We start from the raw sequence: 27,956 nt of genomic DNA on the forward strand, positions 1-27,956 counted from the left end.
TGACCAAAAGAACGAGATCTCGGATACAAGCGGCTGAAATGGGCTTCCTCCGTAGGGTGGCTGGGCGCACCCTTAGAGATAGGGGGAGGAGCTCGGTCACCAGGGAGGAGCTCGGAGTAGAGCCGTTACTCTTTCACATCGAGAGGAGTCAGTTGAGGTGGTTCGGGCATCTGGTCCGGATGCCTCCTGGACGCCTCCCTAGGGAGGTGTTCCGGGCATGTCCGTCCGGGAGGAGGCCTCGGGTCGACCCAGGACACGCTGGAGAGACTAGGACTTCTATCGGTCTCCCCTCCGGCAGGCGTTACAGATCACTGTACGCCAAAACAACCCATCATAAGAACCGTTTCTTCCTCCAGACTGTCACTGTGATTAAATAACCATGTTATTATTATTATTATCATTATTATTATTATTATTATTATTATTATTATTATTATTATTGTTCCTCCAGACTGCCACTGTGATTAAATAACCATGTTATTATTATTATTATTATTATTATTATTATTGTTCCTCCAGACTGCCACTATGATTAAATAACCATGTTATTATTATTATTATCATTATTATTATTATTATTATTATTATTATTATTATTATTATTGTTCCTCCAGACTGTCACTATGATTAAATAACCATGTTATTATTATTATTATCATTATTATTATTATTATTATTATTATTATTATTATTATTATTGTTCCTCCAGACTGTCACTGTGATTAAATAACCATGTTATTATTATTATTATCATTATTATTATTATTATTATTATTATTATTATTATTATTGTTCCTCCAGACTGTCACTATGATTAAATAACCATGTTATTATTATTATTATTATTATTATTATTATTATTATTATTATTGTTCCTCCAGACTGTCACTATGATTAAATAACCATGTTATTATTATTATTATTATTATTATTATTATTATTGTTCCTCCAGACTGTCACTATGATGAACTCTAACACAGAGTGTCAGACCTGTCTCTGTGAATGTACATATATTATTTAATTTAAATGATCATCTACACACACTCTATAATGTAAATAGTTACCTCATGTTAACTTCATCATCCTTTTACACTACTCAGCACTGCACTCTGATCTTCTACATATTAGTCTTTAAATACTTGTTTCTATTTTGATTTAATATGTTCACATTATACAGAGAGAGCTCAGTCTACTGAAGTTAAATTCTTTGTGTGTTAAACAAACTTGGACAATAAAACTGATACTGATTCTAACAGTCCTCACTCTACAACCTGGATGTAAAGTATCACAGTGAACTCAGTGTTTGAGTCATGGATCAGGGCGTTACCCTGCAGGGAGGACTGATGGCTAGTGTGCTAGCAATGCTAATGTTAGCCACACTCTGAAAATCAAATGACATTATTTACCTGCAGACAATTCAAAATAAATACTAATTAATTTTGGTCTCTCTGAGTCTCTCAGAGACTTTAAACACAGGAAGAATTTTGACCAATAAACCCACCCACTCCTCAGATCATTAAGCTGCGGTGGTCATATGTGCTGTTTGTTAAAGGTCTCGTGGTTGTCAGCGCGGCGTTTTGATGACTGAAGTTGAAGGTAACAGTTTTACTTCCTGCCAAACAAACACCATTGGTGATTTAATACAGCTTTCTTTGGTTGGCATTTCCACCGTTGGTGACTGAAAATGGAAACTTGCAGTGTCTGCAAAGTGCAGCATATTCATTGGCTTGTTTCACAGGAAGCTGTCACTCTCCTGGAAGTCTTTGGAAAATGCTTACTTCCTGTTTAGTATGACATCTCGCCTATCTCTCATTATTTAGCAGGTCCTGCTAGAATGAGAAGCTGGGCTAGCTAAGCTACAGCTGAAATCCTGAGGTTGATTGACATATGTACAGACCAATCAGTGTTGTTAGCATGCTGTATTGTTTAGATGGGTTAACACAGGGACATATTTGAGTTTATAGATATTTGTGGGGACGAGGAACAAGGAGCTCAAATAAGGTGGTCAAATCAGGACGTAGGGAGAGCGGGGTAATGTGGGACAGCAGACAATGTGAGACACCCCTTGTATCTAGGCAACAGAAGACAGTCGTGGTCATGTGACCATTATATTTTTTAAGTCCCTCCCATTCCACACTTGCCAGTTAGAAGAAGTTGGGGCTGGTGCTCTGATAAGTATGTTTTTAAAACATTTAAAAGTAAAGGTTCTTGCTGAGAACATTATTAAGTGTTGCACCATAGCAAATAGCTTCAGGTAGAAAAACTCATATCATACAAGTTGATGAACTTCCAACATGTACAGCCATGTGCTCGATGCTAGCCAAAGATTAGCCTGAATTGCTCGAGAGGTTGTTCTTTCAAAAAAAGCAGCTACGGGGTAAAGTGAGACATAGTCTGTCTGCACAGTATGAGGCTGATGTTATCCAGGTGGGTCTCGTCTGTCTGTTGAGTCCAAGGCTAACCTAACAGGTTCTGATGGTCCTATGTTCTGGGCCAAATACTGTACAAGCTGGTTCTGACTATGTGTCCATGTTCTGACCCAGAGGCTGTGGAGGCTATTAGCTGGTGTTGCCCTTCATGCTGATCCCTAGACACCAGTTGTTCTGATACCCACACTGTGAAGGTTCATTAATACATCTGAAGTCATTCTGTTGTATTTCATTTACAGGAGCCGACTTTGGATCGCTTTCATTGTTTAAAAATGCTTATTTGACAACAAGACAAGCTGGTTCTGATTGAACAGTGCTGACCCCCAGACACTGTTATGACCCCCACACTGTGATTGTTAATTAAACACTGTGATTGTTAATTAAACACTGTGATTGTTAATTAAACACTGTGATTGTTAATTAAACACTGATTGTTAATTAAACACTGTGATTGTTAATTAAACACTGTGATTGTTAATTAAACACTGATTGTTAATTAAACACTGATTGTTAATTAAACACTGTGATTGTTAATTAAACACTGATTGTTAATTAAACACTGTGATTGTTAATTAAACACTGATTGTTAATTAAACACTGTGATTGTTAATTAAACACTGATTGTTAATTAAACACTGATTGTTAATTAAACATTGTGATTGTTAATTAAACACTGTGATTGTTAATTAAACATTGTGATTGTTAATTAAACACTGATTGTTAATTAAACATTGTGATTGTTAATTAAACATTGTGATTGTTAATTAAACACTGATTGTTAATTAAACACTGATTGTTAATTAAACATTGTGATTGTTAATTAAACACTGTGATTGTTAATTAAACACTGTGATTGTTAATTAAACACTGTGATTGTTAATTAAACACTGATTGTTAATTAAACATTGTGATTGTTAATTAAACACTGATTGTTAATTAAACACTGATTGTTAATTAAACATTGTGATTGTTAATTAAACACTGTGATTGTTAATTAAACATTGTGATTGTTAATTAAACATTGTGATTGTTAATTAAACACTGATTGTTAATTAAACATTGTGATTGTTAATTAAACACTGATTGTTAATTAAACACTGATTGTTAATTAAACATTGTGATTGTTAATTAAACACTGATTGTTAATTAAACACTGATTGTTAATTAAACACTGATTGTTAATTAAACACTGTGATTGTTAATTAAACACTGATTGTTAATTAAACACTGATTGTTAATTAAACATTGTGATTGTTAATTAAACACTGATTGTTAATTAAACATTGTGATTGTTAATTAAACACTGTGATTGTTAATTAAACACTGATTGTTAATTAAACACTGATTGTTAATTAAACACTGTGATTGTTAATTAAACATTGTGATTGTTAATTAAACACTGATTGTTAATTAAACATTGTGATTGTTAATTAAACACTGATTGTTAATTAAACATTGTGATTGTTAATTAAACACTGTGATTGTTAATTAAACACTGATTGTTAATTAAACACTGATTGTTAATTAAACACTGTGATTGTTAATTAAACACTGATTGTTAATTAAACACTGATTGTTAATTAAACATTGTGATTGTTAATTAAACACTGATTGTTAATTAAACATTGTGATTGTTAATTAAACACTGATTGTTAATTAAACACTGATTGTTAATTAAACACTGTGATTGTTAATTAAACACTGATTGTTAATTAAACACTGATTGTTAATTAAACATTGTGATTGTTAATTAAACACTGTGATTGTTAATTAAACATTGTGATTGTTAATTAAACACTGATTGTTAATTAAACATTGTGATTGTTAATTAAACATTGTGATTGTTAATTAAACACTGATTGTTAATTAAACATTGTGATTGTTAATTAAACATTGTGATTGTTAATTAAACACTGATTGTTAATTAAACACTGATTGTTAATTAAACATTGTGATTGTTAATTAAACACTGTGATTGTTAATTAAACACTGTGATTGTTAATTAAACACTGTGATTGTTAATTAAACACTGATTGTTAATTAAACATTGTGATTGTTAATTAAACACTGATTGTTAATTAAACACTGATTGTTAATTAAACATTGTGATTGTTAATTAAACACTGTGATTGTTAATTAAACATTGTGATTGTTAATTAAACATTGTGATTGTTAATTAAACACTGATTGTTAATTAAACATTGTGATTGTTAATTAAACACTGATTGTTAATTAAACACTGATTGTTAATTAAACACTGATTGTTAATTAAACACTGTGATTGTTAATTAAACACTGATTGTTAATTAAACATTGTGATTGTTAATTAAACATTGTGATTGTTAATTAAACATTGTGATTGTTAATTAAACATTGTGATTGTTAATTAAACACTGATTGTTAATTAAACATTGTGATTGTTAATTAAACACTGATTGTTAATTAAACACTGATTGTTAATTAAACACTGATTGTTAATTAAACACTGTGATTGTTAATTAAACACTGATTGTTAATTAAACATTGTGATTGTTAATTAAACACTGATTGTTAATTAAACACTGATTGTTAATTAAACACTGTGACTGTTAATTAAACACTGTGATTGTTAATTAAACACTGATTGTTAATTAAACACTGATTGTTAATTAAACATTGTGATTGTTAATTAAACACTGATTGTTAATTAAACATTGTGATTGTTAATTAAACACTGTGATTGTTAATTAAACACTGATTGTTAATTAAACACTGATTGTTAATTAAACACTGTGATTGTTAATTAAACATTGTGATTGTTAATTAAACACTGATTGTTAATTAAACATTGTGATTGTTAATTAAACACTGATTGTTAATTAAACATTGTGATTGTTAATTAAACACTGTGATTGTTAATTAAACACTGATTGTTAATTAAACACTGATTGTTAATTAAACACTGATTGTTAATTAAACACTGTGATTGTTAATTAAACACTGATTGTTAATTAAACACTGATTGTTAATTAAACATTGTGATTGTTAATTAAACACTGATTGTTAATTAAACATTGTGATTGTTAATTAAACACTGATTGTTAATTAAACATTGTGATTGTTAATTAAACATTGTGATTGTTAATTAAACACTGATTGTTAATTAAACACTGATTGTTAATTAAACATTGTGATTGTTAATTAAACACTGATTGTTAATTAAACACTGTGATTGTTAATTAAACACTGATTGTTAATTAAACACTGTGATTGTTAATTAAACACTGTGATTGTTAATTAAACACTGATTGTTAATTAAACATTGTGATTGTTAATTAAACACTGATTGTTAATTAAACACTGATTGTTAATTAAACATTGTGATTGTTAATTAAACACTGTGATTGTTAATTAAACATTGTGATTGTTAATTAAACATTGTGATTGTTAATTAAACACTGATTGTTAATTAAACATTGTGATTGTTAATTAAACACTGATTGTTAATTAAACACTGATTGTTAATTAAACACTGATTGTTAATTAAACACTGTGATTGTTAATTAAACACTGATTGTTAATTAAACATTGTGATTGTTAATTAAACACTGATTGTTAATTAAACACTGATTGTTAATTAAACACTGTGATTGTTAATTAAACACTGTGATTGTTAATTAAACACTGATTGTTAATTAAACACTGATTGTTAATTAAACATTGTGATCGTTAATTAAACACTGATTGTTAATTAAACATTGTGATTGTTAATTAAACACTGTGATTGTTAATTAAACACTGATTGTTAATTAAACACTGATTGTTAATTAAACACTGTGATTGTTAATTAAACATTGTGATTGTTAATTAAACACTGATTGTTAATTAAACATTGTGATTGTTAATTAAACACTGATTGTTAATTAAACATTGTGATTGTTAATTAAACACTGTGATTGTTAATTAAACACTGATTGTTAATTAAACACTGATTGTTAATTAAACACTGATTGTTAATTAAACACTGTGATTGTTAATTAAACACTGATTGTTAATTAAACACTGATTGTTAATTAAACATTGTGATTGTTAATTAAACACTGATTGTTAATTAAACATTGTGATTGTTAATTAAACACTGATTGTTAATTAAACATTGTGATTGTTAATTAAACATTGTGATTGTTAATTAAACACTGATTGTTAATTAAACACTGATTGTTAATTAAACATTGTGATTGTTAATTAAACACTGATTGTTAATTAAACACTGTGATTGTTAATTAAACACTGATTGTTAATTAAACACTGTGATTGTTAATTAAACACTGTGATTGTTAATTAAACACTGATTGTTAATTAAACACTGATTGTTAATTAAACACTGTGATTGTTAATTAAACACTGATTGTTAATTAAACACTGTGATTGTTAATTAAACACTGTGATTGTTAATTAAACACTGTGATTGTTAATTAAACACTGATTGTTAATTAAACACTGTGATTGTTAATTAAACACTGATTGTTAATTAAACACTGTGATTGTTAATTAAACACTGATTGTTAATTAAACACTGATTGTTAATTAAACACTGATTGTTAATTAAACACTGTGATTGTTAATTAAACACTGATTGTTAATTAAACACTGATTGTTAATTAAACACTGTGATTGTTAATTAAACACTGTGATTGTTAATTAAACACTGTGATTGTTAATTAAAACATTTTGAATTAATTCTGTTGTATTTGATTTTAGCCTACTTTTGATAATTTTCAAACGTTTAAAAAAATGCTTCTGTTTCTAGTCCAACATTATTTTGGGAACTTGTTGTCAGTCTAGTTTTATTGCTACAACATGTTTCCTTATATGGTCATTTTAAAGTGGTTCACTTTATCCCATTGATTTCTCTGTCTCAGTTTACCCTGATGGGGTAAAGTGAGACCCTTTGTCCTAAAGACACTCTGATCATTTCCATAGCTCGGAAACATCCTGAATTAACAGGTGTTTATTTTACTGATATATCATTTTAGCTCAGCTCGAGGGGAGCAAACATATCCAACACAGGAGTGCAAACAGGCTGCTCTCAAACACACACACACACACACACACACACACACACACACACCTGTCCTCCGATGCCGTCGTACTGTCGGTGCAGCAGAACAAACATGGCCCTGACCAGATCTGGATCCTCGATAACCGACTCCTGAGCCCAGCGGACCATTGTGTCTGAGATCAGCTGCTGTAAGGTACCTGAAGACAGGACAACAAACACAGGTCTCTCTTTATATTCTCGTCTTCTTCACCTCCAGGTGAGTCACCAGGTGAGTCACCAGGTGAGTCCCCAGGTGAGTCACCAGGTGAGTCATCAGGTGAGTCACCAGGTGAGTCACCAGGTGAGTCATCAGGTGAGTCACCAGGTGAGTCATCAGGTGAGTCACCAGGTGAGTCATCAGGTGAGTCATCAGGTGAGTCACCAGGTGAGTCATCAGGTGAGTCACCAGGTGAGTCACCAGGTGAGTCACCAGGTGAGTCATCAGGTGAGTCATCAGGCGAGTCATCAGGCGAGTCACCAGGTGAGTCACCAGGTGAGTCATCAGGTGAGTCACCAGGTGAGTCACCAGGTGAGTCACCTGGTGTGGAGGACCTACTGGGCTTCCTGTGCTTCTTCTCTGCAGGAAGGTCGGCCATCTTGTTCTTGAGGTACGACACCTTTTCCACCAATGACATGAGCCGACCTCTGATGGTGAAGTCACTGTCTCCGCCCATTGCTCGATCCTCGTCCAGCTCTATACCTGACAGCGAGAGCTTATCAGTTACATACATGATTCTATCATGAACATTATGATGACAGACAGCTGAAGCACTCTAAGCATGTTGTTTTTAATAAGGCGTGTGGGCCTGTACCACAGTGTCTCATGAGGTCCTCATGGAAGTCCAGCAGCTGGTCCCGGATGGACTCTGGGCAGGGACAGTCCTGTTTGTCGTCTTTAAAGTTCAGCAGCATGTTGATCTGTGCACACAGACAGGAAGTGACATCATCACACACATCAGACAATAGTCAGTCCACCCCCCCTCAGGTGTGGTCCTACCTGCTCCTGTGGAGGAGACCTGAACTCTTTGGTCTTCCTGGCGGTGAGCGCTGCAGACATGTTGAGAGCGAGCATCACCTCGTTGTAACGGAAACGCTGGTTGTCTTGGAGACAGGCCACAAAGTCGTCAGAGAAGGCAACCACCGCCTCGATCCGGTGACGCACCTGACAGTCACACAGGTACTGCAGCACGTGACACATCTGCACACGCACACACACACACACACACACACACACACACACACACAGCTCAGTATGGTTGATGTTGATAAAGGTTAAAGTTCAGGGAGAGTGGCGAGCTGTCACCTGCAGTTTGACGGGCTCAGGTAGCTTCATCTGTAACAGTCCTTCTTTGGGCATGCTCCTCCCCCCCTCCTCTCCTCTTCCTCCGCCCTCCTGCTCCTTCAGCACCTCCTCCTGCTCCTCTGCACCCTCACAGAAGACTGAGGGCTCGATCAGCCTCAGGATGTTCTTCAGGTCTCCGTTCTTGAACACGCCCATGATGAGCATGGTGTAGAACAGTTTAATGAGCGGGACGAACAGGAACTCAGTGCTGCCCCCTACAGGATCTCTGACATGCAGGCTGCCCTCCCTCACCGCCTCCGTCAGCATCTCTATCGTCTTCACCTTCAGGGCATCTAAGGGGAACTCAGGGCTGTACTGGAAACAGTCTCCAGATGCTGAGCTGCTGTTGCTATGGTTACGGTGGGACGGCATGGTCCCGGAGACAAAGCAGGGCGAGGTGAAGTGCATTCTGGGTCTGAGGGAGGTGCTGAGGCCGATGCCAGGCAGGCCGTGCTTCTTGTCCTGGTCGGGGAATAGAGTGATGCTCTTGGTCTCGTCGGTCATGGGCACGATGTACTCGTTGTTCATCATGAGGCGAGCCGTGGCGTAGCTGCTCAGGTGGATGTCAATCAGCAGGTCGTAGTAACCTGCACGCAGCAGACCTGCGGGGGGGGGGGGGGGGGGGGGGGGGGGGGGGCAGCTGTCAATCAAGCAGTAAATACAGGAGTATGACAACAGTCGTTATCAGCTGAGTTACTGTGCAGTGACCACTCGTAACCCCCCTAAAAACCTTCGTGGCAAGAACACACAGAAGACCGCGGTTGGGACTAAAATGGCGGAATCACGCCGAATTCTCCGTAAGCGTGATGTGGAATATGCTTTGCGATACCCAGCAATAATGACCTTTTCACTGAACAACCGGCGACATGAGTTCTCATGTGCGGCGGACGCCATGGCCTTCCTTGTCTGCTATGAGCGTGCGGGGGGGGGGGGGCAACACATGGATATGGATCAATGCTTGTGGAGTGAAGCCCTTTAAAAGCTTGTTCTGATCAGATCTGATCATATGGATGAAAGTTATTGAATTAATCACACGGTTGCTATGGTGAGTTCTGGATGGGCCAATGTGGGCCGAAACATTGATTCTTTCTTTTTGGATGTTGACGTGTGCAGGAGTCAGATCTTCCAGCTGCCATCGGGTGCAGACACATTACTTTGGGTAATATCCCTCAGGCCGATAAGATGTGAGATATAATTGACTTTTATTTGTGCTCCTTTCCTCTGACGTCGTTGAATGATACGCCTGTAAACTCAAGCTCTCTCGTTTTTGTTTTTTCTGTGTTTTTTCTTTTTGCAAATTCACTGTGGTTTATGAGCTGGTGGTTTGGTCACACTTTACTGGACCTATAATGTATTGCAGTGGATAAATATGACCCGTGATGACTCGGGGGGAGAGGCAGGTTGGCTGAGGGAATTATGGACCATGTCACTGAAGGTTTGTTGTTGGAAAGTCACATGTTCGCAGTTGGAGTGCGTTTTTGTGAAACTCCAGGAAACTTGTGCAAATATACCTTTAACTCAACTCAACTTTATTTATAAAGCGCTTTAAACAGCCGTAGCTGTGACAAAGTGCTGAACATACATGAAGAGCACAAACGTAAAACATAAGTAAAACACTAACAGGGTTAAAACAATAAAAACAATAAAACAAGAACAGAGTCTCATGCTGGGTTGAAAGCCAAAGAATAAAAATGTGTTTTAAGATGAGTTTTAAAAATGGACAGTGAGGGGGCGTGTCTTATATGGAGAGGGAGGTCGTTCCAGAGTTTGGGACCGGCAGAAGAAAAAGCCCTATCCCCTCTGAGCTTCTGCTTAGACCTCGGTACCTCCAGGAGCAGCTGGTCAGCTGACCTGAGGCACCGGGCAGGAGCGTAGGGATGGAGCAGCTCAGAGAGGTAAGGTGGGGCGAGACCATTTAAAGATTTAAAAACAAATAAAAGAATCTTAAAATGAACTCTAAAATGCACAGGCAGCCAGTGGAGGGAGGCCAGAATTGGGGTAATGTGCTCCCTCTTTCGTGCTCCGGTTAGGAGGCGAGCAGCAGCGTTCTGAACTAACTGGAGCCGTGCGAGGGAGGACTGGCTGACTCCGACGTAAAGTGCGTTGCAGTAATCCAGCCGAGATGTGACGAAGGCGTGGATTACTGTTTCAAAGTTCTTTTGTGAAATAAAAGGCTTCACCTTTGCCAGCCGCCTTAGGTGAAAGAAGCTGGACTGAACAGCTGCACCAATTTGCCGATCCAATTTAAAATCACTGTCCATCTTAAAGCCCAGGTTTGAAACTGTCGGCTTCATATAGTGTGCCAAAGGGCCCAAGTCAACGGGGGGGGGGGGGGGGGGGGGGGGGGGGGGACACCATCACTTCAGTTTTGTTTTCATTAAATTTTAAAAAGTTCAGAGACATCCAGGACTTGATGTCTTCAAGACATGACAGAAGTGGATCCAGACAGAAGGCATCTTTCTTCTTCAGTGGCACATAAATCTGACTATCGTCATGGTAACAGTGAAAACAGATACCATGCTTTCTCAGGATGGAACCCAGGGGAAGCAGATACAATGAGAAAAGCAGGGGTCCTAGAATTGAACCCTGTGGGACCCCATATGACAGCGGAGCAGAGCGGGACTCAGAAGCACCAAGGCTTACGCACATTGTTCTTCCTGCAAGATAAGATCTAAACCAGTCCAGGGCGCTACCACAAAGTGAGTGTGCGAGTTCTCACATTGAACCACGGCTCAGGTTTAGCTTTGGGCTGCACAGTTTTTAATGGAGCCACAGAGTCCAGTATGGTTCGGCAGGAGGAGTGAAACCAGGAACTGAGAGGGGACGCAGAGGTGGTTGAAGGCAGCAGAGAACTGACTGGCAGTGACAGGGTTAAAAATCCGACGGCTGCGAGCAGGAGCGCCAGATTTAACTGTAGTACAGGAGAAAGCAGCTTCAAACAATACAGGCAAATGATCGGAAAACACATTGTCACAGATTTCCACGTTTGACACAGGCGAGCCATGACAGAGGAGGAGGTCTAACGTGTGTCCATGATCGTGTGTGGGACCAGAGACACACTGCTCCAAATTAAAAGAGTCAATAAGGCTTAAAAAGTCCTTCACCAACGGTTTATCAGGACAGCACACGTGAATATTAAAATCCCCCACAAGGAGGACATGGTCATACGTCGGCAGATCAGAGAAGTCACTTATAAAGTCTTTATTGTATTTGGGCGGTCGGTAGATGACGGCACACAGCACCGGATCGGAACGACCCACCTCGAATAAATGTGCTTCAAAGCTGGAAGATGAGGATGAAACAGTGCGCTGCTTACATTTAAAGTCATTTTTGTAAACAGCCGCCGTTCCTCCACCACGACCCGACGACCGCGGGGAGTTAAAAAACAGCCAGGAGGGAGAAGTTCGATCAGAGGGCTGCACTCAGCGGCACCGATCCAAGGAAATCCAGACCATTCGAGTTCAAGAAATCCTTCAGGATAAAAGTTTTGTTCACAAGTGATCTGGCGTTCACCAGGCCAAACCTGGCGGGAGCCGGGGACTTTGATTCGGCGGATCGGGGAGCCCGTGGCAGCGTCTTCAGGAGCCGGAGGTTGACACCACACTGGGAGAGCCGGGGAGGGCACGGGCGGCGGGGCCGGAGTCCCTCAAACGAGCCAGCGACAGGTACAAGGCAGGCGTCAATGGGAACCAGGAAATGACGGGACACAACGAAATGATCGGTTAATCCACGTCCTGTCCGGGAAATGGATGAAGATCGTGCCAGTCAGACTTTCAGCTTCCCCAACCCGGCCGACAAATCTCCGACATTATGTCGAAGATCCAAAAGAGACATAAACGATAGATGATAGATAGATAGATAGATAGATAGATACTTTATTGATCCCGAGGGAAATTCCAGGCATCCAGTAGCAGTATACAGACAGGCAGGACACAAGACATTAGTTACAATACACACCCGCTGTCCCCCCTCCCCTCTGTATACAATAATCCCCCAAACAAGATTTAGCAGCCCCTATGTGACTAAGAATAAACATAATTATATGTTAAACCTGTGCAGTTAGCATTAGCATTAGACTTAAACTTATATAGCATAATGTACATAACCTGTGAGGAGAGAAAAACATGTGTTGGTTAAAAGAGACCTGTAAACAGTTAAAGAGCCTTAGAAACAAGGTGCTGACCTTCTAGAAACTAGTTCCATGTGCATGTACAGAGGTGTTTGAGGTAGTGCCAGAGGTGTGAGTACAGTCATTAAACAGTCAATGCAGGAATGTAAATTGGCTCACCAACTTAAAGGAGCAGTGATTTGCATTAAGTGTCCTAGACAATATGGTGAAACCAGGAGTGCTTAGGGTGATTATCATTGAGTACCCAACTATTGAGGAGCAGATTAGCATTAAGTGTTGGAGACAATAGAGTGAAACTTGACCTAATTAGGGTGATCATGTCAGCCATTACAGATGTAGCATAACACAACAGTAGGATGAAACCAGACATGATTAAGGTGATTATCGTTAAAGTGACCAGTGCTCAGGAAGGGACAGAGCCGTCTGTACTTCCTGAGAAGGCTGGGGTCCTTCAACATCTGCAAAAAGCTGCTGCAGATGTTCTACCAGTCTGTGGTGTCCAGCGTCCTCTTCTACGCCGTGGTGTGCTGGGGAGGAAGCTGCAAGAAGAGGGACGCAGCACGCCTGGACAGACTGGTGAGGAGGGCCGGCTCTGTGGGGGGTACAGAGCTGGACTCACTGGTGACAGTGGTAGAGAGGAGGTCTCTGGACAAAATGCTCTCCATCATGGACAACACACACCACCCTCTGCACAGCACCTTCACCGGGCAGAGGAGCATGTTCAGCGACAGACTGCTGTCACAGTCGTGCTCCACGGACAGACTCAAGAACTCTTTTGTCCCCCTATAGGCCATAAGACTGTACAACACTTCACTGTCACGGCAGGGAAGAAGCGCACGGTGATCCCTGGACTCTTTTTTCACTTTTTTCTCACTCCTCATCTGCACTGCTGACCTCAGAGTCAGCCTCCAGTTGGACACTTTAATGCACATTGATAGTCACCTTACTGCAGGTAGTGTCCATGTTAGGCGACCAGTCCAGCTTGTCATCCAGCTGCAGCCCCAGGTACCCGTAGGTCCTGACCACCTCCACGTCGACCCCGCCGATGGAAACAGGTTCTAGATGTGGTTTCTTCCTTCGGAAGTCCACCACCATCTCCTTGGTCTTGGAGGTGTTTAGCTGCAGATGGTTGGCACTGCACCACGTCACAAAGTCCTCGATCAGGCTCCTGTACTCCTCCTCCTGTCCATCCCTGACACAAGCAACTATCGCAGTGTCGTCCGAGTATTTCTGCATGTGGCAGAGCTCAGAGTTATACTGGAAGTCCGAGGTGTACAGGGTGAACAGGACGGGGGAGAGCACGGTCCCCTGTGGTGCTCCGGTGCTGCTGACCACAGTGTCAGATGTGCAGTCCTTCAGTCTGACGTACTGTGGTCTCTCTGTGAGGTAGTCCGTGATCCACCTCACCAGGTGCGAGTCCACCCTCATCTCGGTCAGCTTGTCTCTCAGTAGGAGGGGATGGATGGTGTCGAAAGCGCTTGAGAAATCAAAGAACATGATTCTCATCACGCTGCTCCCTTTGTCCAGATGAGAGTAAGCCCTGTGTAGAAGATAGAGGATGGCATCGTCCACGCCCACCTTTGCCTGGTATGCAAACTGCAGTGGATCCTGTGCGTGTTGTACCTGGGGTCTGAGGTGTTGGAGCAGCAGCCGTTCGAAGGTCTTCATAACGTGGGATGTCAGAGCGATTGGTCTGAAGTCGCCCGGCTCACTGGGGTTTTTCTTCTTGGGGACCGGGGTGAGGCACGAGGTCTTCCAGAGTAAAGGAACCTTCCCGAGCCGCAGGCTCATGTTGAAGATATGCTGAAGTGGCTCCCCCAGCTCAGCAGAGCAGGCCTTTAGCATCCTGGGACACACCTTGTCTGGGCCTGCTGCCTTCCTGGGGCGGAGTCTCTTCAGCTCCTTGCTCACCTGGTCTCTGGTGATGGTGGGGGGGAGGGAGGATGGATTGTCACTGGAGGTTGTATCTGTTCTGGTGGAGGTGTTGGGGGGAGTGAGAGGGGGGGAGGGGGTGTGTAGAGGGGTGCTGGGGGGGTGTAGAGGGGTGCTGGGGGGGGAGGAGTGAGAGGGGGGGAGGGGGTGTGTAGAGGGGTGCTGGGGGGGGAGGAGTGAGAGGGGGGGAGGGGGTGTGTAGAGGGGTGCTGGGGGGACAGGCACTGGCTGCAGCGACGGGGCTGTCGAACCTGTTAAAAAACAAGTTGAGCTGGTTTGCTCTCTCAGGGTCCCCGTCTTCTGCGTTGTTGTTTTTCTTCTTGCAGCCTGTGATGGTTTTCATGCCCTCCCAGACCTCTCTCATGTTATTCTGCTGCAGCTTCTGTTCTACTTTCCTTCTGTACTCCTCCTTTGCCTCTCGGAGTCTGACCTTGAGTTCCCCCTGCACCCGCTTCAGCTCTGCCTGGTCTCCCTCCTTGAATGCCCTTTTCTTCCTGTTAAGGATCTCCTTGACATCGCTGGTGATCCAGGGCTTGTTATTCGGGAAGCAGCGCACAGTTTTAGTGGGAACCACAACGTCCATGCAGAAGTTCATGTAGTCAGTTGTGCAGTGTGTGACCCCCTCAATGTCTTCACCATGGGTCTCTTGTAGGGCACTCCAGTCAGTGGTCTCAAAACAGTCTCTGAGGGCCTCCTCTGCCTCGGGAGACCACTTTCTGAAGGTGCGAGTAGTTATCGGTTGTCTCTGGATCATAGTTTTGTACTGTGGCTTTAGTAGGACCAGGTTGTGGTCAGACTTACCCAGAGGTGGTAACGGGGTGGCGGTGTAGGCGTCCTTCACGTTTGCATACAGGAGGTCTATTGTCCTGTTCTTCCTGGTGGGACAGCTTACAAACTGGTGAAAGTCCGGTAGTGTGGAGTTCAGAGTAACATGGTTAAAGTCCCCTGAGATGGCAATGAAAGCATCAGGGTGCAGCGTTTGTAATCTTGAGGTGGTCGCGTGGATGACGTCACACGCAGTTTCGGCGTGTGCCCGGGGAGGAATGTAAACACAGACCACGATCGCGTGAGAAAATTCCCTCGGCATGTAGTAAGGACGGAGACCTACCGCCAGCAGCTCGATGTCTTTGCTGCACGTTGCCTCCTTCACAGTAACATGTCCATGGTGGCACCATCTGGTGTTAATAAACAGCGCGAGTCCTCCTCCTTTCCGTTTGCCGCTGCGTTTCGTGTCTCTGTCCGCTCTCACTGTAGTAAAGCCCGGTAGATCCACATTAGCATCTGGGGTGTTTTGAGTCAGCCAGGTTTCTGTGAGGCACATTAAACTGCACTCCCTAAATGTCCGGTTGTTCCTCACAATCGCAGCCAGCTCGTCTGTCTTGTTGGTTAGACAGTTTACGTTCCCCATAACTATCATCGGAACCGAGGGCTTGTACCTCCATCGCTTAGCTGCTAGCTTAGCTCTTAGCAGAGCCCCGGCTCTACAGCCTCTGTACCGCTGCCTCAGCTCCTCTGGTATCGGGTGAACGATGCCGGCTTGTCCCGCTGACCGGAGCGAGAGCAGCGTTTCCCTTGAATAAGAAAGTTTCCGCTGCTATTTCCACGAAGGCAAGAAAAAGTATCCATAGGATACATAAAGTTACACACTGAAGGTGTACTATAAAAACTATATCGTATAGTACTATAAAAACTATAAACATAGAAGTTGGCACAGAGCCACAACAAACGAATAACATATCAGACGAGTACGACAGGGACGGAGCTACTGAATGTGCGGCCACTCACGTCGGCGCACAGGTGAGAAGAAAGGTAAACCAGCAGAGACTCAATCTGAGGAGTGCCGAGGGTTAGAAACAACGGAAACATCAGACATTGTAGGGGCAGCAGGCGGCCAGCAACACACAGCAGCGCCATCCGGAAGCCCCCCTTTAATGTAGTCCTGTGTTTCAGAGGAGGGGCACCCACGACAGTGGCAGTAGAATAACATCCCAGCAGAGCAGTGATGGGGCGTGAGCATCCTGATCAGGACGCCTCACACAAGGAAGCTCGATGGGTAATGGATGGCACTTTCGGGGGTCAAAGGAAGATTATTGCTCATATTTATGCTCCTAATTTTGTCAATCCAGAAGTCTGTAAGTTAATTAGAAATATGGGGAATATTAAGATAATTCTGGGATTTCAATCAAGTCCGGGATTTAATGATGGATAACTCTTATCAGCCGACTCCAGCTAACACTGCCTTAGATGTGCTGTCAGAGGAGTTGGACCCTCACTCATTCTAGGATAGATTTCTGTTATCTCGTGATCTGGTCAGCCAGGTGCTGAATTCTACGATTGGAAACATGATACTATCAGACCAGTAGATTTACTACTTTATCAAATCTGAAGTGCAGGAGTTCTGGGAACACACTGAAGGCTCTATAGAGGAGCATGGGGTCATGAGGGATGCTTTTAAAGCTTGTTTGAGGTGGCGTATTATTCAAAGAGTAAGAGGACACGAGATCAAGAGATGAGAAAGCTGTAAAAACAACACAGGGAGCAACAGATACTTAAATAAGCTGACATGTGAATGAAATGAAAACTGAATTGGCCCTGTTCTGTATGAGACAGAAATATGTCGAGCAGGGAGAGAGGGCAGGTAAAGTTCTGGCACACAGAGTCAAACAGATACAATCTCATCTATTTTTGATAAAGACAATAATCTCATTACGAGAAACGCCACATTTAGGGAGTTTTATCAAGAATTGTAAACATCTCAGGGTGAGATAGACCAAAACACATAGAATGACTGACACATGCTGGGAGCGCACTTTTGGAGGACAATATTTCCGTCAATGAAATTAAAAACGCAATCAGAGGCCTCAGGATCGGGAAAGCCCCCGGGAACGATGGACTTTCATTTCTATCAGAAATTCATCGACGCTCTTGACCCGAGATTCGTGGTCGTACATTGAGATGCGTTGCAAAGAGGAAGGTTACCCGAAAGCATGAGGGCAGTGATTATTACACTGCTAAACAAAAAGGGAAGAGATTCACAACAGTGTGCTAATTATCGCCCTGTATCTTTAATTCATGAGGATGAATCAGGACCAGGTGGGGTTCATGCGGGGCAGGAGCTCTGATTGGTCCATATTCTGTGGCTGACAAGAAGCTACGATACACCAGCAGTGACCTTCTCATTAGACGCTGAAAAGGCCTTTGACAACGTGGAGTTCCTTTTCTGTTTTATACATGGATGGATCTGGGCCAATATTTAGGAAGTGGGTGGAGCTAATGTATGCTGATCCATCAGCTGCAATCTTAACTAATGGGATTATGTCACCCTGAATCAGACTGAATGGTGGCGTTCTTCAAGGGTCGCCTCTGTCACCTCTGCTTTTTGCTGTATTCCTTGAACCGCTGGCCATTGCATTACGGGCAAATTCAAATATACAAGGTGTGCAGGCAGGTCCGGAGAACACAAGCTTCTTCTGTAGGCGGATGATGATGATATCCAGTAACCCTGAATCCTCAGCCCCGGAAATCTGTTCAGTTATAAATGATTTTTCAGAAATATCTGGATATACTGTTAACTGGTTGAAGTCAGAAGCCATGCCAAAAATAATGGAAGCCAACATAACTCCAGTCCTTCAGAAAACCCACATTGTTATGATTCCCATCCTGGCAGGTCCTCCCTTCCCTGTTGTTTGTTGTTTGTATTCCCTGTCTGTGATCCTCATGTTTCTTCCCCTGTGAGTCTCTGTGTGTGTGGCAGTGGGCGTGGTCACCTGTGTGCAGGCTGCACCAGGTGTACCTCATCTCATCATCAACCCTGGCTGTACTTAACTCTGGATTTCCTCTGCCTCGGCGCCAGATCGTTCACCTTACCAGTGTGGTAGTGGAGTTAAATGGATCACGGCCTTTTGTACTCATCTAGCTGGGTTAAGCTGATCCTAACTCATCTGTGCTTTTCACTTCAGATCCTCGTTGTTCATGGACTCTGGTGTTTCATTCTCACTGTCTGCTCACTGGCTGCTGCCACAACTCAGGAGGATCTTCACTTCTGGATTGTTTGGAACCCACGTCACACCCGGACCAAGTAGATCCCTGGAAACATCACCCCCATCCCCTCACTGTCACTTCTTTGTTTTCATTCAAATTGACACTTGCTTGAACCCGATTTCTGCGAGTGGTGCTTTTGGGTCCGATCCTATACAAGATCGTAACACACATTCTGTTTCAGAATTGGGATAAATTGTGTATCTCCCTGATTGGCAGACCAACTTGGTAAAAATGATTTTAACTCCAAAGATGAATTACATCACTTCCATGTGACCGCTACATCTTCCCTCCTCATCTGGGTTTATCTGGGCAGGAAAGAAACACCATGTTTAATCGGAGCAAACTGTATGCTGCAAAAGACGAGGGGGGGGGATTAGCGTTATCACGAAGAGACTGGTATCATTTATCATCTAAAATTCACCTACCGCCTACGGGGCCTCTGTGGGTCAGGATAGAAGAGCCTCTCACAAACGGATAGACCGGTTCCCTCCCAAGACCCGGAACTGGCTTTTACCAGAGAGTCGTGGAAGGTTGCATATCAAATAACAAAAGCCAATCCATATTTATCAAGCAGTTCCTCCATATGGTAGAACGAGAAACTGCTCATAGGAAAGAGTTTCTTTTCTGATAAATGGATTAGGTCTGGAATTCATATTCTTCAGAATGTGATGGGAGATGTTGGATTCAGATCCTTTGAAGAAATTAAAAATAATTTATTTAATCCAGAATTCTGGAGATTTCTGCTAATCTGACATTGCATTCTCTCAAATAAAGAACATATTACACACTAAAACTGAAATTTAAGAAATTTCACATAAGGTAGGAAATAAAAACAAAGGTGCATCCAAATTTTCTGAACATATTAGAAGTACACAAGTGCCAAAACTGTGTGGTCTAAAAGTATGTTGGGGTAAGGACCTGACCCAGGAGATACCAGAAAAGGAATAGAAGAAAGTGCTTCATGGTACTGCTGCTCATCTGTTCCAAGATATCTGACAGATCTTACTGGACTCCTTTCAAATTAGCAAGACTGAGGCTCAGGAATAGTGATACTGTATATGCTGGAGATGTAATGGAAAGGAGGGAACTCTGGTGCATATGTTATATGAGTGTGCTCATGTTATATGAGAATGGATAGAAGTGCTAAGCTCAATGGCGGGCTATGAGCGGGTCACCTATAGAGTAGCTGGGAGGGAAGCTGTGGGGTCCATTCCTCGCTCAATCACTAGATATGAAAGGATAATGTCACTTACCTCTGTGTAATCTGTTTTTAGGCTCAGGTACAGGATGTGTATACAATGTAGACTTCCTCGGGTGTTGTATGTGTGCTTTGTTTTCAGTGTTGTGGATCTATGTTTTGTCTTGGAGGTACGTTGTACGTTGTTGCTGGACTAACTTCTTTTTGTTTTACACTTCATTTATATATTTTTTTCTCTGCTTATTTTATTTTTTTGTTTTGTAAAGGAACAGAACAGACAGGGCAGTTGCTGAAACATGACACAATGTAACCTCTATTCATGTAACTGTGATAATGTACTTTTTTGTGTATTTGTCTGACCAAAACATAAAAAAAAATGGATTGATTGACAACCACACACACACACACACACACGTAAAGGTATAATCTGCGTCCTCAATAAAATGGGACAGACGCCTCAAATCCCCTCACTGAACGATGTGCATGTTTGTGTGTGTGTGTGTGTGTGTGTGAGTTACCTGGCATGTATTTGTTCTGGATAGCCTGCAGCAGCTGGGACTCGTCCACATGTGAGCAGAGAGCGTGAGCGACCCGGTTGTTTCCCAGAGCACAGATAGCAGAGTACAGTCTGAGAGTGTGGAAGTGAAACTTTAACAAGTCGCTCTGCTCGGACAGCTCCAGGATGTCCACACACCTGAGATACACACACACAGCTTTACATCATTCTGCTCGCTCTTGGTCTTTATTTAGTATTTGTGCGCGTGGGTCTGTGTGTGTGTTGTCCACCTGTTCTCCTCAGGTATGTGCAGAGACATGAACTGCAGAGGTTCAGTACACTGGACCAGCCAGCCGTGTCTGTCGTTCACTCTGGAAGCTGACACCTGATCACCACAGGTGAGATAAAGAACTTCAACTTTAAAAACCTTAAAGAGGTTTGCGGCACGGGTGAATGTAACAGGTGTTACCTTGAGGAAGTGGTTTGGTACTCGGCTCCATAGCACCGGTGTGAGGAACTGGACGTGCAGTCGAGGAGGACACTGAGGAGCCGGGTTCTTCTTCTCGCTCTTAAACAGACCAGCTGACAGAGGCATCACATTCTGACAGAAAACACACACACACAATAACACAACAATAACGCTGAATCTATGTTGGAACACACACTAACTAAAGACGTGTTGATGACAGTGTGTGTGTCTCACCTTGACTCGTCCCAGTTCAAACTGGAACACATTGGGACTGGTGGCTTTGGCAAACACTGCAGGAAACAGTTTGGTGCTGGGCTCCACCTGAACACAGGACAGACATCTGAACTCAACACTGTGAGCTGGTCTATCCAACCTGACTAATGACTTTAGCACTTCCTGCTGGTTCATGTTTGTCAGGCTTTCAAAAGGATAATGTGTACCAAAGTATAAAATACTGACCTGGTAGTACGTACTGAGTTCCTTCCCATTGGCTGTGAAGGTCAGCAGACCGTGTGTTGTGTCGAACAGACAGCCGATCTCCAAACCGTTGTTGTTCCTCCCCTGACCTGGACTGCTGCTCTCACCAGCCCACACCATGTAGCAGTTACTGCGCTTTATACTGAATAAAGAGATATTAGATAGATAGATAGATAGATAGATAGATAGATAGATAGATAGATAGATAGATAGATAGATAGATAGATAGATAGATAGATAGATAGATAGATAGATAGATAGATAGATAGATAGATAGATAGATACTTTATTGATCCCGAGGGAAATTCAAGGCATCCAGTAGCAGTATACAGACAGGCAGGACACAAGACATTAGTTACAATACACACCCGCTGTCCCCCCTCCCCTCTGTATACAATAATCCCCCAAACAAGATTTAGCAGCCCCTATGTGACTAAGAGTAAACATAATTATATGTTAAACCTGTGCAGTTAGCATTAGCAATTAGACTTAAAACTTATATAGCATTGACACTTATTGACACTTACTAGAGCAAATGTCCTGTTTCTACTAAACATCAAGAACAAATGTCATGTTCCTACTAAACATCAAATGTCCTGTTCCTGCTAAACATCAAGAACAAATGTCCAGTTCCCACTAAACATCAAATGTCCTGTTCCTGCTAAACATCAATAACAAATGTCCTGTTCCTGCTAAACATCAAGAACAAATGTCCAGTTCCTGCTAAACATCAAATGTCCTGTTCCTACTAAACACCAAGAACAAATGTCCAGTTCCTGCTAAACATCAAGAACAAATGTCCTGTTCCTGCTAAACATCAAATGTCCTGTTCCTGCTAAACATCAATAAAAAATGTCCTGTTCCTGCTAAACATCAAATGTTCTGTTCCTGCTAAACATCAAATGTCCTGTTCCTGCTAAACATCAAATGTCCTGTTCCTGCTAAACATCAAGAACAAATGTCCTGTTCCTGCTAAACATCAAGAACAAATGTCCTGTTCCTGCTAAACATCAATAACAAATGTCCTGTTCCTGCTAAACATCAAATGTCATGTTCCTGCTAAACATCAAATGTCCTGTTCCTGCTAAACATCAAATCTCATGTTCCTGCTAAACATCAAATGTCATGTTCCTGCTAAACATCAAGAACAAATGTCCTGTTCCTGCTAAACATCAAATGTCCTGTTCCTGCTAAACATCAAGAACAAATGTCCTGTTCCTGCTAAACATCAAATGTCCTGTTCCTGCTAAACATCAAGAACAAATGTCCTGTTCCTGCTAAACATCAAATGTCCTGTTCCTGCTAAACATCAAGAACAAATGTCCAGTTCCTGCTAGAAATCAAGAAGAAATGTCCAGTTCCTGCTAAAAATCAAATGTCCTGTTCCTGCTAAAAATCAAGAACAAATGTCCAGTTCCTGCTAAACATCAAATGTCCTGTTCCTGCTAAAAATCAAGAACAAATGTCCTGTTCCTGCTAAACATCAAATGTCCTGTTCCTGCTAAACATCAAGAACAAATGTCCTGTTCCTGCTAAACATCAAATGTCCTGTTCCTGCTAAACATCAAGAACAAATGTCCAGTTCCTGCTAGAAATCAAGAAGAAATGTCCAGTTCCTGCTAAAAATCAAATGTCCTGTTCCTGCTAAAAATCAAGAACAAATGTCCAGTTCCTGCTAAACATCAAATGTCCTGTTCCTGCTAAAAATCAAGAACAAATGTCCTGTTCCTGCTAAACATCAAGAACAAATGTCCAGTTCCTACTAAACATCAAATGTCCTGTTCCTGCTAAAAATCAAATGTCCTGTTCCTACTAAACATCAAGAACAAATGTCCAGTTCCTGCTAAACATCAAATGTCCTGTTCCTGCTAAAAATCAAGAACAAATGTCCTGTTCCTGCTACACATCAAATGTTCTGTTCCTGCTAAACATCAAATGTCCTGTTCCTGCTAAACATCAAATATCCTGTTCCTGCTAAACATCAAGAACAAATGTCCTGTTCCTGCTAAACATCAAGAACAAATGTCCTGTTCCTGCTAAACATCAAGAACAAATGTCCTGTTCCTGCTAAACATCAAATGTCTTGTTCCTGCTAAACATCAGGAGAGACGACCTTTTAGGTTTGTGTTGACTGTGACTTGACTCACCTTTCGTGAACTTTGCCTTTCTCGTCTCCCAGGGTCACAGTCACAGTTCGGACTTTGTGCAGCTCGAAGCCGGGGTCGTACTGATGGAAGTCAGAGGTCACCCAGCCCACCCACACACTGCTGGGCTCCTGACCGGGGAAGACCCGCACTGAGTAGTAGTGCTGAACAAAGAGAGAGGTTCAAGTTGAATTGCATCAACTTGGATTATATTTCTTGTCACAAACAAAGTTAACCAAGGACCTCACACTAATGAAACATGAGGTCAGAACATGGAGCAATGGACCCCTGGGTCAAACATCTTTCAAAGATATAAACACGTAGACGTAGGACAGCTAGATAGATAGATAGATAGATAGATAGATAGATAGATAGATAGATAGATAGATAGATAGATAGATAGATAGATAGATAGATAGATAGATAGATAGATAGATAGATAGATAGATAGATAGATAGATAGATAGATAGATAGATAGATAGATAGATAGATAGATAGATAGATAGATAGATAGATAGATAGATAGATAGATAGATAGATACTTTATTGATCCCGAAGGAAATTCAAGCTGCACACTTCAAAGACATTCAGACTTGATTTCTAATTCATAAGTCCACATTGCGTGCATGTTTAGTTGATTACCGTTGATGCTTGCATGAGAAACTCATATTCATCTCTGTCGTCAGCCATCACCTCCTCTGATGGACGGCTCGATGTTGGACAGCTATTGTCGGGTTTGTTTTTCTTCAGCATGAACCTGTGGTGAGTTGAGGGTTAGAAAATTTCAGGCTTAACCTTAACTATGAATATATGGAGAAGTGGAGGATTACCTCTGCTTGAGTTTTGAGGGCTTCTCCTGGTTATAATCTTTGTGGTTGTTGAACTCGTCTCTATCAGGACCGTTGGGACCATGAGGAGACTTCATGAGGACCTCGAAGTCTGACACTGTCTCAAAGTCCTCCAGCTCCTGCACAACCAATTTATCACACATAATGTCAGACAGAGTGTGTGCAGCCCTACATGTTACCGACATGTTCATGTCTGTGTTTGGTTCTGGTACCCTCTTTGGAGAGAAGAGGCTGTCATGTGGCGATCTGGAGAAGGACTCTGCACACTCTATAGGCATGCTCAGTCTGTAGAAGGTGATGTCGTTGTGACTGTTTTGAGAGCCAAATGACCTCTGAGTGACCCTGAGACATGGACACGACTCCACTGTCCCGTCGATCCTTGTCACCTGAAGGATCAGAAACTGTTAGTGTTGTCTTGTTAACAAAGTTTGTGGTTAAAAACTGTTCTGGTTTTGACTGTAATACATCGTAGCCCAGTGACATTAGAAACTCCATCACAGATTGAAAGAAGCAGTAGATTCTATCTGCATGTTCCTGAGTGTGTGTTCAGGTGTTCCTCCTCACATCAATGTGTTGGTGATTCGGGGGCACAGGTACAAACTGAGGCAGCCTCTTGCTGAGCCACATGGTGACGTCCCGGTTCATGTTGACGGCGAATGGTTCGTATCCTTCCTGCAGGCCGCAGATGGTGAAGTACTTCAGAGAGCTGACGTCTTTTCCAAAGTTCATCCTCCCCACCTGACAAACCCCCAGACTGCACACCGGGATGAAACCTGAGTGCAACAAATCAAATACTTGAAGAACAACTATTAATCATGTGACTAACATCAGTTTTATGTTGTTCTCAGTGTAGCATTTCCTACATTGGACGATGTACTTTTTGAAAGCTGGTGAAACTATCTTTCACCGACCTCAGGCCAAAGTTGCATCTATAACCAAGTTCCCTGATCCTACAACCAGGCATGCTGATCCTTTCCTCAGCACTATTGGCTATTTCAGAATAAAAACTGACCTTCGCCAGGATCAAAGTCCTTGAATGCCAGCTCAGATCCAGAGTCATCCAACAACACTTCCCCATTCAGTGTGAACATCATGGTATGTTCGTTTAGGTCCACCATGCAGCCCACCACATCCCCCGTCTGCCATGCCCGCCCAAAGTGCTCGTTACCCTGGTGCCAACGTTGGACCTATGGACACACCAGCTTCTTCTTTTAGGACTCAAACGTGAATAATTATGGAGGCAACTTTTAGGATGAAAAGCAATACTTAAAGTTTGTCTCATACACTGTTTTTTACAGAAACTGAACAAATGTGTGACGTAAAGAAAGAGGCAGCCACCTTGAAACCATCAAAGACAAAGGCCTCATCATCAGATCCCAGCTCCTGGTCTGGGAGGCACCCTGGTCTGGCCCAACCCACCCTCATCTCTCCTGCTGTTAACACCTGGAGGAGAAGCATGCTCAGGTTTAAAACGTGTGTGAATTTTGTAATCTCAGAACTACATCTTTGACTGTCATGGTGTCTTTACTTACCTCTAGCTCAAAGTACCACTTCCCTGCGTTTACACTGTATGTTTTCTCTGCTCTGAAGATTCTGAACTTCTCAGCAGACATGTTAGTGGGGTCACACTGAGCTGCTGGAGGAGAAAGGGGCAGGGAGGGAGAGAGCTTGTCTGGTGAGCAGTTCCATACTAAGGATCATAGACAACCACCTAATAGGAAGTGAAGGGTAGAAACATACCATGGTCCTGGTCTGGAGCTTCCAGGTTGTATCCGTAGCCCAGCAGAGTCCTGACCGCCTCTCTCAGACTGTCTTTGTTGGACTTCTTGGTCCTCTCGTCCAGCAGAATATAGGGGACCAGACGAGGGTTTCTACGGCTTTTCACATCCTGAGAACAGACAGAAGAAAACTCGAGTAACTCATTGTTGTATGTCTAACAGTAGAAAACCAGCCTTTGCCTCCCTTCCTACCTGCTGGATGCCGTAGGTCCAGCCCTGCCGGATGCGGTCTCTGGCCCACACGTTGTGGGCATTCTCAGCCAGTTTGTCCACCATGGCTTCCTGGGTGGAGGTCAGTTTGATCTGACTCAGGTCCAGAGGAGCAGGTTTATAACCACTGGATAACTCATAGCTGCACAGACAGAGTTCATCCACTCAATCATTAGCTAGCATGCTAATTACACTGCTTAAGGTACTCAAGGTTTGTTTACACTGGAGGTCATGTGTGTTCCTCTGAACTGATCTGTTCCTCCAGACATCAACAGGCTATGAGCTTGTGTCACTGTGGTAGGTCAGACTTCAGCTTCTACATCTGCAAGTTAATCTGATCTTCATCTCATCTGCTCACTCACGTTTGGGACAGCTTCACACTCTTGACCTTCTCCACAGCGTGCTCATCAGCCAGTCCAACATGGCAGCCCAGAGCCAGCAGAGTTCTGAAACACACACACGTGATCAAACACACATGATCAAACACACAAGATCAAACACACATGTGATCAAACACACATGATCAAACACACGTGATCAAACACACATGATCAAACACACATGATCAAACACACATGATCACACACACGTGATCACACACAAGAAAAACACACGTGATCAAACACACGTGATCACACACACGTGATCACACACAAGAAAAACACACGTGATCAAACACACACGATCAAACACACATGATCACACACACGTGATCACACACAAGAAAAACACACGTGATCAAACACACATGATCAAACACACATGATCACACACACGTGATCACACACAAGAAAAACACACGTGATCAAACACACACGATCAAACACACACATGATATCAAACACACAAGATCAAAAACACATGATCACACACGAGATCAAACACACATGATCACACGTGATCAAACACACATGATCAAACACGCACATGTGATCAAACACACGAGATCAAACACATGATCACACACATGTGATCAAACACATGCTCAAACACACATGCTCAAACACATGATCAAACACACGTGATCAAGCACACATGCTCAAACACTAGTGATCAAACATGTGATCAAACACACGTGATCAAACACACGTGATCAAACATGTGATCAAGCACACATGCTCAAACACACGTGATCAAACACACGTGATCAAACATGTGATCAAGCACACGTGCTCAAACACACGTGATCAAACACACGTGATCAAACATGTGATCAAGCACACATGATCAAACACACGTGATCAAACACACATGATCAAACACACGAGATTAAACACACATGATCACACCTGTGATCAAACATGATCAAACACGCACACGTGATCAAACACACATAATCACACACATGTGATCAAACACACGTGATCAAACACACACATGAT

The 27,956-nt window shown here is 42.1% G+C and overlaps 1 protein-coding gene across 1 annotated transcript in view; it reads right to left on the reverse strand.

Annotated features, from left to right (window-relative positions):
* LOC306842210 (ryanodine receptor 2-like) overlaps positions 1-27,956 on the reverse strand; it is a gene marked incomplete at its 5' end in the record, with an annotated part of 116,349 nt that overhangs the window by 53,020 nt on the left and 35,373 nt on the right. Inside the window, 21 exon segments of the mRNA XM_079372334.1 lie at positions 7,540-7,667; positions 8,066-8,209; positions 8,322-8,427; positions 8,507-8,707; positions 8,813-9,453; positions 20,670-20,845; positions 20,938-21,032; positions 21,117-21,248; positions 21,351-21,437; positions 21,576-21,735; positions 23,741-23,901; positions 24,381-24,495; positions 24,569-24,705; positions 24,799-24,972; positions 25,151-25,359; positions 25,599-25,773; positions 25,925-26,029; positions 26,119-26,222; positions 26,327-26,474; positions 26,557-26,716; positions 26,937-27,020. Of these exon segments, the coding sequence (XP_079228460.1) occupies positions 7,540-7,667; positions 8,066-8,209; positions 8,322-8,427; positions 8,507-8,707; positions 8,813-9,453; positions 20,670-20,845; positions 20,938-21,032; positions 21,117-21,248; positions 21,351-21,437; positions 21,576-21,735; positions 23,741-23,901; positions 24,381-24,495; positions 24,569-24,705; positions 24,799-24,972; positions 25,151-25,359; positions 25,599-25,773; positions 25,925-26,029; positions 26,119-26,222; positions 26,327-26,474; positions 26,557-26,716; positions 26,937-27,020 (3,442 nt within the window).

Source organism: Symphodus melops (genome assembly GCF_947650265.1).
Source record: "Symphodus melops genome assembly, chromosome: 21".
In the NCBI taxonomy this organism is placed as follows: domain Eukaryota; kingdom Metazoa; phylum Chordata; class Actinopteri; order Labriformes; family Labridae; genus Symphodus; species Symphodus melops.